Source organism: Podarcis cretensis (assembly GCF_951804945.1).
Source record: "Podarcis cretensis genome assembly, chromosome: 16".
Lineage (NCBI taxonomy): Eukaryota > Metazoa > Chordata > Lepidosauria > Squamata > Lacertidae > Podarcis > Podarcis cretensis.
In genome coordinates this window covers 28,918,999-28,935,160 of record NC_137186.1, presented here as the reverse complement: position 1 = coordinate 28,935,160, position 16,162 = coordinate 28,918,999, and the positions used below count along the sequence as shown (strand labels likewise).

General features: G+C 50.1%; 1 protein-coding gene across 1 annotated transcript; it reads left to right on the top strand.

The window, feature by feature from the left end:
- Positions 1 to 1,279: 1,279 nt before the first annotated feature.
- On the top strand, positions 1,280 to 15,504 carry DDX51 (DEAD-box helicase 51). The gene is made up of 16 exons (XM_079956694.1): positions 1,280 to 1,347; positions 3,084 to 3,448; positions 4,954 to 5,156; positions 5,801 to 5,951; positions 7,240 to 7,376; positions 7,678 to 7,749; positions 8,663 to 8,769; positions 8,982 to 9,090; positions 10,123 to 10,271; positions 11,185 to 11,359; positions 12,332 to 12,447; positions 12,681 to 12,797; positions 13,122 to 13,223; positions 13,633 to 13,696; positions 14,729 to 14,863; positions 15,014 to 15,504. The coding sequence occupies exons 1-16, from the start codon at positions 1,325 to 1,327 to the stop codon at positions 15,038 to 15,040; spliced, it is 2,052 nt and encodes a 683-aa protein (XP_079812820.1). The 5' UTR covers positions 1,280 to 1,324; the 3' UTR covers positions 15,041 to 15,504.
- Positions 15,505 to 16,162: the final 658 nt, after the last annotated feature.

Sequence of the window (16,162 nt, the reverse complement as noted above, 5' to 3'; positions counted from 1 at the left end):
GGTGTTTATACTTTTTTTGGGGGGGACGGGACGCGGGTGGCGCTGTGGGTTAAATCACAGAGCCTTGCCGATCAGAAGGTTGTCGGTTCGAATCCCCGCGACGGGGTGAGCTCCCATTGCTCGGTCCCTGCTCCTGCCAACCTAGCAGTTCAAAAGCACGTCAAAGTGCAAGTAGATAAATAGGTATCGCTTTGGCGGGAAGGTAAACAGCGTTTCTGTGCGCTGCTCTGGTTCGCCAGAAGCAGCTTAAGTCATGCTGGCCACATATTCCGGAAGCTGTATGCTGGCTCCCTCGGCCAATAAAGCGAGATGAGTGCCGCAACCCCAGTGTGGGTCACGAATGGACCTAATGGTCAGGGGTCCCTTTACCTATACCTATACATTTTTTTAGATTTCCCTTGAGAGTCTTTAAACCTCTTTTGTTGACCACCAGCATTACGCTTTCCATTTTAAAGTTCGGAATACAGTAGAGCAGTTACTTTGGAAGACAATAATCGGGCATCCGCACACCATGACCAATCTGACACCGTTAGTCACACTGGCTAGGTAAAGGTAAAGGTACCCCTGCCCGTACGGGCCAGTCTTGACAGACTCTGGGGTTGTGCGCCCATCTCACTTAAGAGGCCAGGGGCCAGCGCTGTCCGGAGACACTTCCGGGTCACGTGGCCAGCATGACATCGCTGCTCTGGCCAGAGCCAGAGCCAGAGCCGCACACGGAAACGCCGTTTACCTTCCCGCTGGTAAGCGGTCCCTATTTATCTACTTGCACCCGGAGGTGCTTTCGAACTGCTAGGTTGGCAGGCACTGGGACCGAGCAGCGGGAGCGCACCCCGCCGCAGGGATTCGAACCTCCGACCTTTCGATCGGCAAGTCCTAGGCGCTGAGGCTTTAACCCACAGCGCCACCTGCGTCCCCTGTCAGTCACCCTGGCTAAGCAGATGCAAATCCGCTGCCGCCCCCCCCCCCCGAAGGCTCAAAAGGGAGGCCTCCTTTGCCCCCTCCCCGATTCCGCCCAAGTTCCCTTTGGGTTGCCCTTACTCCTGGCGGGAGCGGGAGCGGGTTCCCACGGGCGCCCCTTTCCCGCGCGCCTCTCTCTCCACGCCGGCCTCCCGCGCTGCCAGTTGTGAATGGGGAATGCGCAGTCGCCCGACATTGGCCAGCGCGGGGATTGCGTCACTCGGCAGCGACAGGAACCGAGTTCAGGCCGGCCACGAGACGGCGCGCCTCATCTGCATACCTCGGCCCTGATTGGCCACCTGTCGTCATCGTTAAGGGACGACGTCGGCGTTCATCGCTAGGCGCCGGCGGAGGGAAAAGAGCAGGCATGGCGCTCTTCGTCGTCCACAGGTGAGAAGGGGGCCGGACATGCGGCCCGCGGCTGCCTGGTTCGGGTTCAGGCGGCGCTGAGGCTTCCGCGACCGAGCCCCGGGCGGGACCGCGAGGGAGGAGGCTTCGCTGCCGCTCGGGCTGCGGGCGAATGTGGATGTTTGGCTTGAAATTCGAGCTCAGTTGTGAGTGGGAAAGGGGCTTCGTGGTCACATGACAGCGGTGGCGGCAAGGATGATTTCCACTGCAGCCCCTCAAAGCACTTTTTAAGGACTTGGAGGTGCGGCTAGCAGCGTCAGCATCATTACAGTGGTACCTCGGGTTAAGTACTTAATTCGTTCCGGAGGTCCGTTCTTAACCTGAAACTGTTCTTAACCTGAAGCACCACTTTAACTAATGGGGCCTCTTGCTGCTGCCGCGCCGCTGGAGCACGATTTCTGTTCTCATCCTGAAGCAAAGTTCTTAACCTGAAGCACTATTTCTGGGTTAGCGGAGTCTGTAACCTGAAGCGTATGTAACCCGAGGTACCACTGTACTATTATTTACCCTCTTCATCTGAAGATCGCATTGTTTACAATGCAATCATACAAAAAAGAGATCGCAGATGCATAATCAAAGAACCAGCCAATAGCCCCACCCTCAATACATTTAAAAGGCCATAAAGTTACTAAATCAGCCAAAGTCCTCGTTATGGAGGAGTGTTTTTGCCCGGTTCCTGAAGATATGTAATGAAGGCCTCAGGTGAGCCTCTCAGGGGAGAGAATTCCACAAGTGGGGAGCCACCACAGAAAAGGCCTGTTCTTGTGTCACCACCTTCCAGACTTCTCGTGGAGGGTGCACATGAAGAAGGGCCTCAGGGGATGATTGCAGGGTTCGGGTCAGTTCATATGGGTTGTTGTTGTTGTTGTTGGTCAGTTCATATGGGTGGTGGTTGTTGTTGGTCAGTTCATACGGGTTGTTGTTGTTGTTATTTAATTTATATACCGCCCTATAACCACAAGTCTCAGGGCGGTTCACAGAATAAAATCAGAATATAAAACCATAAATACATGAATCAAAATAAAAACAACAGCCCAATAAATGAATAACCCTGTCCTTGGTCCTTAAGGTATTGTGGTATATGGAAAAGCAGGACGCTGTTAAGTCGGTATCAGTAGCAGCATTGGGAAAGAAGTGATTAACTCATTTCAGGCTCTTTTTTTATCAGAATTGCGCACAAGAATTCCCACCACCATAAATTATGAAGGCATTTAATCACCTTTTCCTGTTCTCTAGCTACAGTCATCTTCACGGCACTCCTCCAATTGTATTTCTTTTTTTAAAAAAAATTTAATAAACTAATATGGCAGGAGACTAAGCCTTTGTAGTGTAGCCCAGTGTTGTTATAGCTAATTTCTCTCAGCATCTCTCCTGCCCTCATGCAGTACTATGATTATAACACCACTGGTCTACTTTGCAGGGCTGTGGTCAGTCAGAGCTCACCCCACCCTCCCATGTATTATCCATGCTCTGGCAATCTCCCAAAGTGTTCCAGAAACTTCCCCTGGTCCAAACCACTACTGTGGTTTTCAACTGGATAAGAGTGAATAGGCAAAAATTAAAATACAGCAAATCAGTATGTCTTAACCACCCAGCTAAAAATAAAAAATGAAGGTGCCCAATTTAACTTTTTTTTGGGGGGGAGTTCCACTGTTGGGGTGCTGCCACCAAAGAAAACCCTTGTTAGTGGAGTACTGAAACCATTGTGAAATCCACAGGTATCTTGGGGATGAAGACAATGACCTCAAAGACCACTCACAAGTGCTCCTGCAACGGCTGAAGGAACGGGTAAGAGCTCGACAGCAGCAAAGGCAGCAGCAGGATGATCACATGCCTGCAGAAAGTGGACCAGATAATGAAATGCCTGACATGGACTTGGAGAAGGAAGCAAAGCAGAAATCCAAAAAGAGGAAGCAAAGTGAAGAATCCCCTTTTACAGAAGGCCATAGAAAGAGAAAGAAGAAATTAGCCACTGAAGGGGGTGAAGGTGTGGAAGAGAAAGACGATGATCTTAGTCCAAGAAGAAGTAAAACAAGTGGAAAGGAATCAAAGACACCACAAGGAAGGACTGATGGAGGGGAAGGTAAAATAAATTGTGGGTGGAAACTGGGAGCTACATTCAGTCTCCATCGTTTCTGGGCAGTGCTCAGTCAACAATATGATAGTATCTGCTCGGGCCACACACACACACCCCAAATCAGGCCAGTGATGCTCCATCTTTTAGAGATAGGAAGGCACAGTCTAAGAATAAATGTGTACCATAAAGATTGGCTCTGACTTCCGGAATGAAGGGAAGGGCTGCGGTTCAGCAGTAGAGCACCTGCTTTACATGCAGAAGGTTCCAGGTTCAGTCTGGGATATCCTGGTAGGGCTGGGGGTGTCCTCCGTCTGGGGGGCCTCTGCCAGTCAGTGTAAACGAGGAGTGGGGAACTTCTGAACTTCCAGATGTTGCAAGACTACAACCTCCCAGCAGCCCTAGGTAGCATGGCCAGGGATGATGGGAGTTGTAGTTCAGCAACATCTCAAGGACCAAAGGTTCCTCACACTCATTGTAGACAAAACTGAGCTAGACAGACCCTAGTGGTCTGACGCAGTCTAAGGCAGCTTCCTAATGAGAATCATAATACAGGACTAACAGGTAGAATAAGAGATCAAGATGAACAGAAATTTCTGAAAAATTGGAGTAAATATTGGAACTATATTGGAACAAATGTTTAAAGTGAACTGGCGGGGTTAGAACACTTCTATCAGCGAGTGAATCTAAGATCTCAGATTAAAAATCAAATACGTAATGGAAGAAGATATTTGATACTTACCAAAAGGGTGGAAGGGAGTTCAGGGTTCGGTTTTTCTTCTTCATTTTTTTTTCTTTTTTTCTTTTTTTTAATATTTTTTTTATGTAGCCAATTTATCTCTCTCTGCATAGTTGGGAGAAGGGAAATGTTGGCTTGTGTATTTGTACTGTTATGACTCTTTTTGTATTTTTTTCTGTATTTTTTCTTTTTTGTATATGTTTGTTTTATGCATAACTTCAATAAAAATGTATCGAGAAAAAAAGGAAAAAAAAGAGAATCATAATACAGGACGGGTTTGTTTTTTATTCAAAGTATTTTTGGCCTACTCTTCATCTGAGAAAGACTCCCAGAGTGGCTTACCGTATTCAGTAATAACACAATATCTCTTCAAGAGAAGCCATCAGTAGGGATTTCTGCTCCCCCAGTGTGGTGTGTACAGCAAAACTCCTGTTGTGTCTCTCATGAATCACTTTCTCCCAGCTTCTCTTGCCTCTTGTGTGAGCAGCTGCTGGTATGGATAAGCCCTCACTTCTCTCCTTGAGACTCCCACTTGCTATAAAGTGAGCAGCTGCCTGCTTCTTTGGCTCTGTTGATCGGCACTAGGAGGGGTGGGATGAGCGGGGGGGGGGGAATGGGACAGACTGCTTTCTGTGCACTTTTGGGCCCTTTCCCACCTTGGGCCCAACCATTCCCCCCACCCCCAGCTCACCTTTTCCTCTTTTTTTGAAAATGCCATAAGCACATCTTTTTCTTAAACTCAAATGATTTGTCATGTTCATGTTGCTTTTACCAGGAAGTGAAATTAAGTTAGCAAGCCAACTAGAAGATGATGGCTCAGCAGGAGAGAGGGAGGATGGCGCAGAAGCCAGAGCAAATGAGAGCCATGGTGAAAAGGAGCAGATGCTGAAGTCACCGCAGGAACCAAAGGAAACCCCCCCACCTCCCAACACAATCGTTCTTGGTGACTGGGTTTTGAAGGCAGCGCAGAAGAAGAAGGTAGCTCACTTAAGTCTTGAGCCGATAGTCTGTTATAAACATGCTTTGCTCCCAGTCTTTGTCAAAGGCTCAGCCACACTGCTCTGCGATGAGGTCAGGGTTGCTTCCTTACTGAAGCAACACTTGGAGGGTCAAGGTGACGGCTGGGTTTGGCTATCTGTTCAATGCAGGGATTGGAAACCTGTGGCGCTCCCTAGATGATGCTGAACTACAACTCCGATCATCCCTGAACCTTGGTCATGACGGATGTGACTGATGGGGGCTGGAATCCAACAACAGCTGGAGGGCTGCAGATATCCCCCTCCCCACCGCTAATGTTAATATTAATAATAAACAAATGTATAGCTTGCTTCATATCACAGAGCCATCAAAGCCTTAGTTTGGTGCTTGAGCATAGCACCCTTTTAATTCCTTTACCCCATTAGTTTCCTCTCTTTTTCGACAACGGGGACCAAGCCTTGTTGAAGCTCGATAGAGGGAGATTCCATGGAAGCAAAACCTTTCAGCTGGAACATTGGGCCTGATTTGTCCTGAGGCTGGAGTTGCAGTGTTCCTTGTGGCATCTTGTCGGGACGGAGGTGTGTGTGCCTGCAGTTCTCTTGAGTCCAAAGTTCCACCATCACATGTGCGTCTGTCATTTTCAGGTGGAGCCTCTTCTGCCACGCTGGCTGGCTGAACCTAAGCTGGTCCAGAGGCGGATCAAAGAGAACGTCGTCCCACTCCAAGACGTTCCAGTAATCCATCCAAAATTGAGGAAGAAACTGCAAGCAAATGGAATAGAGTCTTTGTTTCCAGGTATCATCATAGTGGGAAAATTTTTCCTCTTCCATGCTTTTAAACCCATATTTAGAAGATGGCCAGAGTTTGGGAGATGGATGGATGCGAATGGTTAGTGCTTAGAAGACAGGGACCTCTGCTCTTTAAATGAATGTTGGTGGGAGTCGCTCCCATCGGTGCTTCAGTTGTAACCTCTCTGCAGTGTTTGATGTGGTGTCAAACTGAGGAAGCACAGTTTTATCCACAGCAAATTATTTAGCTAGGCTAGAATGTCAATGAAATACCTAGATGTAAACGTGGACCTGCATCTCTCATCCCACAGCAAGTTCCACCTCAAGTGTGTGGATCCGTTCGCATGTGATGAGAGAGAAGCAACCTCACCTTTCTCAGAACTCTGGTGCAAAGGAGCCAGAGGGCTGTGGGTATCCTTCACGACACCCTGTTAAACAAATTCTGCCCAGAAATAAATGAGCCAGCTGCTGCCCCTGGACCTTTGTTCTGGGTGCTCCAGTAATGATTCCCCAAGACACCTGAGTGCCCACAAATACTTTCCATAGGACCACTCCGCCTCCACTTCTCATAAGGGAGCTGTTCCTGGAGGAAGAACTGTGAAGGGAGAGACTCCATCAGGCAAGCCCTCCTTCCACCTGCCTTGGCCCACCCTCTGCTTCTCAATGTGTATTGTATTATGTACTGTGGCTTGCCGTTGTTTTATTGATTATAGTTTAGATAGTATTGTAACTGTTGAGTGGATTTCTGTTTAACTTTTATATGTTGATATTATTATTTTATACGATTCTAATGATTGTTGAATGTTACTCTTTCGATGGAGGTTGTCCATTGTAAAGTTATGTTTTATTATGTCACTTTTGCATTGCATTAGATTGTTATAAGATGTACATTTTTTGTTTCTTCAGCTTGTAAACCGCCTTGAGTATTGTAAGATAGAAAGGCAGTATACAAATTAAAAATGATAATGATAATGATGGCAATTCCAAGCTCTCCCTTTTGTATGGTGAGGCTAAGCTGCAGTTGACAGAGCTGGAGAGAAGACTTAAAAGTGGATTCATTGATGGAATGTGAAGCGTATAAACATTTGGAAGGTGAAAAAGTGTAGGCAAAAGAGAAAGATGGCTCAGTTTTCTTGCTGGTGGTCACCAAATCCTTGGCAGGAGAGAAAGTAGTATGCAAATTCCAAAACCGCCTTGAAACCTCTCCCATACCCCTTGCCCTCTTCCTTACCCTTTAAGCAGTGGGGGGAATGTTATTGGGGTATGTGCTGATCCTGCCTGCTCTTCTTCTTCAGTTCAGGCCGAGGTGATTCCAGCCATCTTGGAAAGCGGGTTTTTGGCTGGGAGAGGTGGCTACCAGCCCAGTGATATCTGCGTCTCAGCCCCTACCGGCAGTGGCAAGACCCTGGCCTTTGTCATTCCGGTGGTGCAGGTGAGTTTTGGGCGAAGCGGAGAGCTGGTGGCTGGTGTGTGTTCTGTGCCAAAATAGCCTCCTGTTGTGTAGCCCAGTGTGGGCTGCTTTAAGACTTTTGCGTACAAGGAGTAGTATCAGGCTGGTGAATTTGGAAAGCACTGTCTCAAAGGATCCCCCAGCACTTGGGGCACAGGGGGATGTGACTCAATCGACTATGTGTCCATTTAGCTCTCTTGGTTGCTTTTCCCACACCCATTCATGTAGACTGAGGAGCAGGAGACACCCATCTCTTCCTGATCGCTGGCCTTTGTATTTTCAGGCTCTGTTAGACCGAGTCGTCTGCCGAGTACGAGCTCTGGCCGTCCTGCCCACCAAGGAACTGGCCCAGCAGGTGCGTTACTGAGGAGAGATTTGTTGGTGGGGTGGGGGACTTTGGACTCCAGCTGTGAGTTCATCCCAATTGGATTCTCCGGTATGTAGGATGTGCGTTACTTCCAGGTTTCGCCGCTTGTGCATGCGCAGACGCTCAAAATGACGTTATGCGCAGAAGCGGCAAAATGCGACGTGCAGATGTGCAGTCTCATCTTACGTTCGCTTCAGGTTGCAAACGGGGCTCCGGAACGGATCCCGTTCGCATCCAGAGGTACCACTGTATAAATGATTAGACTGGCTTAACAGTACTGCACAGTCCTGTTCTTCAGATTTTATACTGCCACCCCCCTTACAAATACTCACTGCATAAGTTTAGCCTTTATACCCTTCTCTCCCTCCCTCATAATGCTAGAAATCAAGATTCCCCCAGTTGAAGGGATCAGCGGTAAATTCAAGACAGGCAAATATAGATAGGTATAAATTTTTAACTCGCACAGTGCACAGTACTGCCCCCAGAAGCTGTGAGCCTCACCAGTCACTGGCTCAGATGAGAGGGAATTCACAGAGTAGCCAAGGCCTGTCTCTACGTACTAGGCAGGATGGCTAAATAGAACCTCTGGGTTCAGAAGGAGTCTACCTCAGAATACCAGTCAGGGAAGGCCCATTACCTTCCTGCCTTCGGGGGGGGGGGCAGCTGTTGCAGAAGCATCTGTTCTGTAAGTAGAAGCACCAACACAAGAGAAGGGCCCTGCTGAACCCGTTGCCACGTGTCAGAAGTGCAAAGGACCAGGCATTTTGGGAGCTGTCAAGAGCCGGATTTTTGCCTTTGCTTTTCTTGCCTCAAGTTTGGCCCTGAAGGTGTGTTTTGTGCCTTGCTGCTCCTGAGAGGCAGCCCTGTTCCCTCTAGGCCACTGATTCTCTCCTCTCCACAGGTGACTAAAGTATTCAACATTTACACTGACGGGACGGGGCTGAAAGTGGTCCAGCTCACCGGGCAGAAATCGTTTGCAAAGGAGCAGGAGTCGCTCGCTGAGGAGACGTAAGTTCACCTTCTCTTTGTTTGGCTTTGCACGCCAACCTCCTCCTTGCGTCTTGGCCCAGCAGGCTGAGCCCACAGGTGGCACAGCAGCAGCAGCAGAGGCCTCCATCTTCTTCCTTAGCAATGGGCGCAAGTGGGAGGTTGTCTGGTGCTGCTGCTTCTCCGTAAATCACACTCCTCTTCACTGCCTGTTCTGGTGCTTCTTTTTCCAGGCTGATGGGATTTCGCAGCCTGGCAGACATTGTCGTGGCCACTCCTGGGCGCCTCGTAGATCATCTTCAGCAGAGCCCCCAGTTCAGCCTGAAAGAACTTCGCTTCCTGGTGAGGAATCCCTCTCCCCCCGCCCCCATGTTTGAGGATTGCATCACATGCAATGTTGTGGCTGGAAGGGCCCTTATAAGGCAGCGGCTTCCAAAATGTGCATTATTGCCCCCCCCCGGGGGGGGGGGAATTACCTAGAGGGACACTTAGAGGCAGGGGTAAATTACTTTTTAAAAGCTGGCATCAGTGGGTCAGGTTCATCAGTTTTGTTGAATCACGTTTTAACTGGATTTTGAATAAATGTGCAATTAATTGTTGCTGTTTTGAATTTTATTGTGCTATCACCTTCCATAGAGGGTCATGCAAACTGCTACAGTGGTACCTCGGTTCTTGAACGTAATCCATTCCGGAAGACCGTTCGACTTCCAAAACATTCAATAACTGAGGCGTAATAGGCTGGCTCCAAATGCAATTAAGAAAATGGAAAAGCACCCAGCGGAAGCCGTTCGACTTCTGAGGCATGTTCGAAAATGGAAGCATTTACTTCCAGGTTTTCGGCATTCGGGTTTTGAAACGTTCGACAACGGAGACGTTTGAGAACCGAGGTACCACTGTATTCTGAATGCCTTTTGTAGGGTAGGGGACACAGGAGATGAGTTTATGGAACCAAGGGGGCGGTGGGTGGGAAAAGTTAGGGAACCACTGATATAAGGGGTTGGGGTGGTGGACTGTGACACGGTGTCCCTGTTACATAAAATGTGACCTATAATCGCCTCATAACTTGCATTGCTTCCTTTTCCTGCAAATGTCCATTCTTTAACGCACGATTCAGCCAGCTGCTTCCTGGATGAAAGTGCCTCTCTCACTGGCCTTGCTTTGAGGCTCTCCTCCCTGCAGGCTGGGCTCCCAGTCACACGCAGCTCCACCATGAATGTAAAGGCAACGGGACCCCACCCTCAAAACGCTCCCCCCCTCATCTCCCCCCTCCCAGCAGACCTCGGCAAGGCAATGCCAGCTACGGCTGTGAAGCTCTCTGCAGTGCCAGAGGTAGTGAGCCTCCCCTGACTGCCTCTCTTTTGCCCGTGAGCACAGATAATTGACGAAGCCGATCGCATGATTGACAACATGCACCAGGACTGGCTGCGGCAGGTGGTGGCAGCAGCTCATTCAGCGGCGGAGGAGGGCTCTGGCACCCCACAACTGTTCAGGAGGGCAGAGCAGGGGCCCCTCACGGCAGCCAGGTACGCCGGCCGCGCCGGAGAGGAGAATGAGAAGGGAAACGGCAGGGCAGGGTGGGAAGTGGTGGGACGGATCAGCAGAGGACCCCTTCTGGCTCCTGGAAGCACAGTCAGCTCCTCCTGAGAGTCAGGCCTTGAGCAGAAACTGCCCATTGTATTGTGGAGGGTTCCTTTGCCGGGAATGGGACCCAAACCCCTGAATACCAAGGAGCTGGCCTGAGAAGGGTGTGTGTGGATCCAGGGGGTGGGGAGCAGAGGGGCACTGGAAAAGCCCCTCATTTACTTGTGTTTGGGTTGGGAGGCCTGTCCCACCCCCCAGTGCCTTTTGCTTTCCAGAGCTGTAACATTCCCAAAGCAAGGAAGGATTGGACTCTGATTAATAAAATACACACGAGGCTTGACCAGCAAGACTCTGGGAGGAGTGCCAACAATAATTCCTCTCCACCCCTCAGCCCAGGTCGTTTTATTCACAAAAGAAATTTCCTACTTGAGCATGCATAGTAGTCCAGAGTAAATGAAATAGGAGTAAAATGAGGAATGCATTCAGCAAAACCCCGGAGGTCATAAACAGGAGAGACAGGATGGCAGTATTTATCAGCTCCTTGTGAACTCTCTTCCTGGCCCTTAAGATCTGTCTAAAGATGAACAAACTACATCAAAGTAACCAACTATCTTTATGTACTGAGGATGCCTGATCTAGGTTTCAGAATGCTTATACGTGCTTGTCAGGCATAGAGAAAGCAAATGGCAGAGGTGCAAAGGCAGTGGGATTCAATCAGAAAATTATTGTCAATGAATCAAACCCAGTCAACACAATCCTTTCAGCATGGACACCAATGGCTTGCTCCATATTTCATAATTCCTCATAGCAGTCCCACCTGACCCTCACACTCTGGGTATTTGCACCCCTACACAGAGCTGGCTGCCCCCACGTCCCTCTGCAGAAGCTTCTCTTCTCGGCCACGCTGACACGCAACCCCGAAAAGCTGCAGCCGCTGGGCCTCTACCGGCCTCGCCTCTTCACACCCATCTCCTCGGAAGAGAAGGCAATGGAGACCACAAAGAAGTACGCCCTCCCAGAGGGGCTCTCGGTAAGAGGCGGGGCTTGCAGGCAGCCCGCCCACCTGCCGCTCTGGTTCTGGCAGAGCCGGGAAGGCGTGTTTGGCGAGGGGGTGGGGATGTGAATGGTGAGAAGGTGCCCTTTTGGGACAGCACCAGCCCTTCCCTCCAGACTGGAGGGCAAATTGGGTTGGGGGAGGCAGAAAGCCCCATTCCTTGGCAGCGGCAGCAGGTGCCTCAAGACCCAAGCAGTTCCATGTAGGGCTCGGGGGCTCAGAAGTTGGGTCCCTGGGAGGGCAGGAATGCACAGAAAGGTTTGCGTTTCTTCGGCTGCATAATTTCTTTCTCGCTTCTTCAACCAAAGCTTATGTTCTCAGGCAGCTAACAAAGTAGTAAGAGAGAATAAAAATATGAAATAATAGTAGAAGTCTTAGAAAGAAGGCAGCAAGCTGGGTGGACACTGGTTTAGGGACTCAGCCCTGGTGGTTTGTCGGGGAGGGGGTGGTTTTGTGGCTTGAATATCAGAGAGGCAAATGCAGAAGAGTCACTGCTTCTAAATTGGGAACTCCATAATGGATCCCCCTCCCCCTTTTGGGGGGGTGTTACTGGGTTGTTTTTATTTTGATTATATATAATGTGGTTTTTAGGTTGAGCTATACCTGAGATCTCCAGATATAGGGTGGTATGTAAATAGTAATAATAATTAATAATTAATAGTAAAAAATAGATGGCTTAATGTATGAAAACTGGTGGTCTAGAAACATAGTGGAAGTTGTCAATTCTGAAATGAAAATGGTGTTTTGCGAGACTAGGACACTGACCTAGTCTTGAATTGTTCACTGGAGACACAATCTCTTATCGTCTGAGAGTCAGGAGTGTCGGCCCTTGAGCCTGTCCTGTTCCTTGGCCCAAAGTGACCCTCCTCGTCTTCCCAAAGGGATTGGGCAAGAAGCACTCCTGGGGGGCGGTGCACAAACGGCTCTTCTTTCCTCCTCCCGCCACAGCAATACTATGTGCCCTGCAACCTGCGCTGGAAGCCCCTCTTCCTCTTGCATTTCCTGCTGCGGCTGAAGTTCTCCCGCGTCCTCTGCTTCACCAACAGCAGGGACACGTCACACAGGTGAGGCCGTGCAGTAGTGGGATCTTTGCGGGCTAGGCTTGGACTTTCCTAGGAAGCCGGCAGAGCACTGGTCCCATCTGCTGAGGCAGGGGATCCTTTGGAGTCTCAGCAGCCCTCCTGGGAGGGGCTGAGCCTTGATCCTGGGATCCCCTTCCTCTGCCTGCAGAGCAGGGGCTCTGCTGCTGGTCTGTGCCCCCATCCGCATGCTTTGTTCTCTCTCTCCACCACCCCAGGCTCTTTCTACTGCTTCAAGCCTTTGGCGGCGTGAACGTGGCCGAGTTCTCTTCCAGGCTGAATCCAAGGCAAAGGAAGTTGACACTGAAGGAGTTTGAACAGGGGAAGATCCAGCTGTGAGTATTTCCAGGGCAAGGGGGGCTGGCCACATCCTCATGTCTCAGTTGCACATCATACACTGGCTGCCCCTTGATCTCCAGATGTGCAATGGTGTTGGAAAGTTTCTGGCACCGTTGGGAGCCGAGTTGAGCCAGAAGAGGACCTGCCTTTGGTGGGATGTCTCTCTTCTTCATGACACTAGAAGAAACTGTACGAGCCGGGCCTCTTCCCCAACCCACCACACCACAAGCCCCCAGCCCTTTCTTTGCGGACCAAGCATCTCTTTAGTGGCTGCGCTCAGATCTGCTGGGATGACAGCGATTTCTCTCCTCAACACCCAGGTTAATCAGCACAGATGCCACAGCCCGAGGAATCGACATTGGCGGAGTGAAATGTGTCATCAGCTACGATGCTCCTCAGTTCATCAGGACCTACATTCACCGGTAATTCCCTCAGAGGGAGGCTTTCAAATACAGTGGTGCCTCGCAAGACGAAAATAATCCGTTCCGCGAGTCTCTTCGTCTAGCGGTTTTTTCGTCTTGCAAAGCATCCCTATTAGCGGATTAGCGCTATTAGTGGCTTAGCGGCTATTAGCGGCTTAGCGGCTTAAAAAAGGGGGGGGAAGGGGGAAAACGTCTTGCAAAGCAAGCCCATAGGGAAATTCGTCTTGCGCAGCGCCTCGAAAAACGGAAAACCCTTTCGTCTAGCGGGTTTTTCGTCGTGCGAGGCATTCGTCTTGCAGGGCACCACTGTAATGTGAACTAGTTTCCTTTTTCCCCAGGTAGCTTGGGGGTGGGGGCTCAGAAGTGGCACCTCCTGGAAAAGGCCAACCTTTCTCTCTCTGTTTTTCAGAGTGGGCAGAACAGCTCGTGCAGGGAAAGCGGGACTGGCCTTCACCATGGTGCTGAAACAGCAGGTAATAATAATTATTATTATTTATATGCCGCCCATCGGACTGGGTCTCCCCGGCCACTCTGGGCAGCTTCTGACAAATTATAAAAAGTAAAGGACCCTGACAGTTAAGTCCAGTCACGAACGACTCGGGTTGCGGCGCTCATCTCGCTTTACTGGCCGAGGGAGCCGGTGTTTGTCCGCAGACAGTTTTTCTGGATCATGTGGCCAGCAGCACTAAGCTGCTTCTGGCAAAACCAGAGCAGCGCACGGAAATGCTGTTTACCTTCCTGCTGGAGTGGTACCTATTTATCTACTTGCACTTTGACTTGCTTTTCAACTGCTAGGTGGGCAGGAGCTGGGACCGAACAGCAGGAGCTCACCTTGCCGCAGGGATTTGGACTGCTGACCTTCTGATCGGCAAGCCCTAGGCTCAGTGGTTTACACCACAGCGCCACCTGCATCCCCTGACAAATTATAAAACCACATACATTAAAAATCTGCCTTCAGATGCCTTCTAAAAGTCAGATAGATGTTTATTTCCTTGACATCTGAATGGAGGGTGTTCCACAGGGTGGGCACAACTACTTAGAGAGTTCTCTTGTCTGGTTCCCAGTAACCTCACTTCTTGTAATGAGAGAACCACCAGAAGGACCTCAGTGTCCGGGCTGAACTATTGTGTGGGGCAGGGAGGCTGAGAGGCTGCCACACGTTCCCATCCCTCTCCGGAGTAACCCAGATGCTGCATTCCGGGTGCCTTTGCACAGACGGAGGTCCTCGTGGTGAGGTCTCCTGTGGCTCAGACAGGCTCTGCTTCAAGGATTCAGTGGCAGCAACTGGGGTAGAAAATGGCCTAGAGAACAGCATGGAGGTGAGCAGGGAGTGGGCTTCAGGGACACTGCCTGGTTGCTGGATGCCCAGCTCAGCTGCCCGTCAGTCCACACCCAAGGCCTCTTCCACTGAATTTAGGTGGTTGGTCAGTAGGACCCTTTCACAGCTTTCTGTAGTGTGGGTTTTGGAATGCAGCATGGTGTTCACTTCCTTCATTGCTTTCCAGGAAAGGAAGTTTCTGAAGATGCTGAGGGAAGCCGGTCTTCCTGAGTTGGAGCAGCAGCTGGTGAAGAACACATCCCTCCAGCCACTCCTCACACAGTATGAGAAAGCCTTGGCAGACCTCCAGAAGATAATGAAGGTATCCATCGCTCCACGCAGGAATTTGCCCTGATAGCCAAGGCTGTTGAGCATGCATTTGTGCTTCTTTAGATTCCAAAATGCTGCTTCTGGTCTCTGGGGTGTCTGAGATGGGCCTAATCACCTCCCTTCCTCATCTTTCCCTCAACAGGAGGAGCGAGCTGAGAAGAGATCTTGAGCAAGTCCAGGCAAGCCAGAGATGTCTCGCTGAGAATAATCTTACTTTGTGGTTTGGATTCCAATGTCTTGAGTACACAATGGCATTCAGAAGCAAACACTAAGGCTTAAGAGCTCCTGGAAGTATCAAGATACGGAAGGAGTGTCCATCGCACGGCTTAAGGAGAGCCAACTGCCATCCTGCTGTCGTCAAGGCCACCTCTTGATCCCTCAAAGACCAGCCGAACATGCCTTAGCTTGTAAATAAAAGCTCTTTCTCCCTACAAGCCAAAGAACTGCCAGCCTTTCCCTGTGAGTGGCCCTAATCCTCACCAGCCTTGCCTATCCCAGTGCTACTCCCTCACGGCCAAAAGAGGGGATCAAAGGTTGCTGAGCCCAGCTGGGCTTTAAGAGCGAGGGCTCCATCTCAGGAAGAAGTTTTAAATAAAGAAATCACCCTGTGCCTTCTGGGGGAGGCAAGATGTCTCCCTCTTTGTGTGTGTGTTTGCTTTGCTGTTTTTAAAAGAAAAGTGCCTTCCTGGCTGTTGAACTACAGATCCCATCATCCCTTGCTGGCCATGCTGGTGAAGTCCCAGGACTCTGTGTGTGTGCTAAGGCTGGACTTCAGGAAGTTGCCCTGACCCTTGGGGTGCTGGTGCACCTTTTCCCTGCTGCAGGAGATCTCCTTTCAGAAAGCAAGAAAGCTAAAACCAGCCCCTGTGCAGTTCCACCGTTGTAAAGGTTGCCTTGTGGAGTCGGGGTGGCAGGTAGCCTTTTTATTTTAGTCTATGGATTTTAAGGGATGTGGGTGGCGCTGTGGGTTAAACCACAGAGCCTAGGACTTGCCGATCGGAAGGTCGACGGTTTGAATCCCCGCGACGGGGTGAGCTCCCATTGCTCGGTCCCTGCTCCTGCCAACCTAGCAGTCTGAAAGCAGGTCAAAGTGCAAGGTAAACGGCGGGAAGGTAAACGGCATTTCCGTGCGCTGCTCTGGTTCGCCAGAAGCAGCTTAGTCATGCTGGCCCGGAAGCTGTATGCCGGCTCCCTCGGCCAGTAAAGCAAGATGAGCACCGCAACCCCAGAGTTGGCCACGACTGGACCTAACATTCAGGGGTCCCTTTACCTTAACCTTTATGGATTTTAA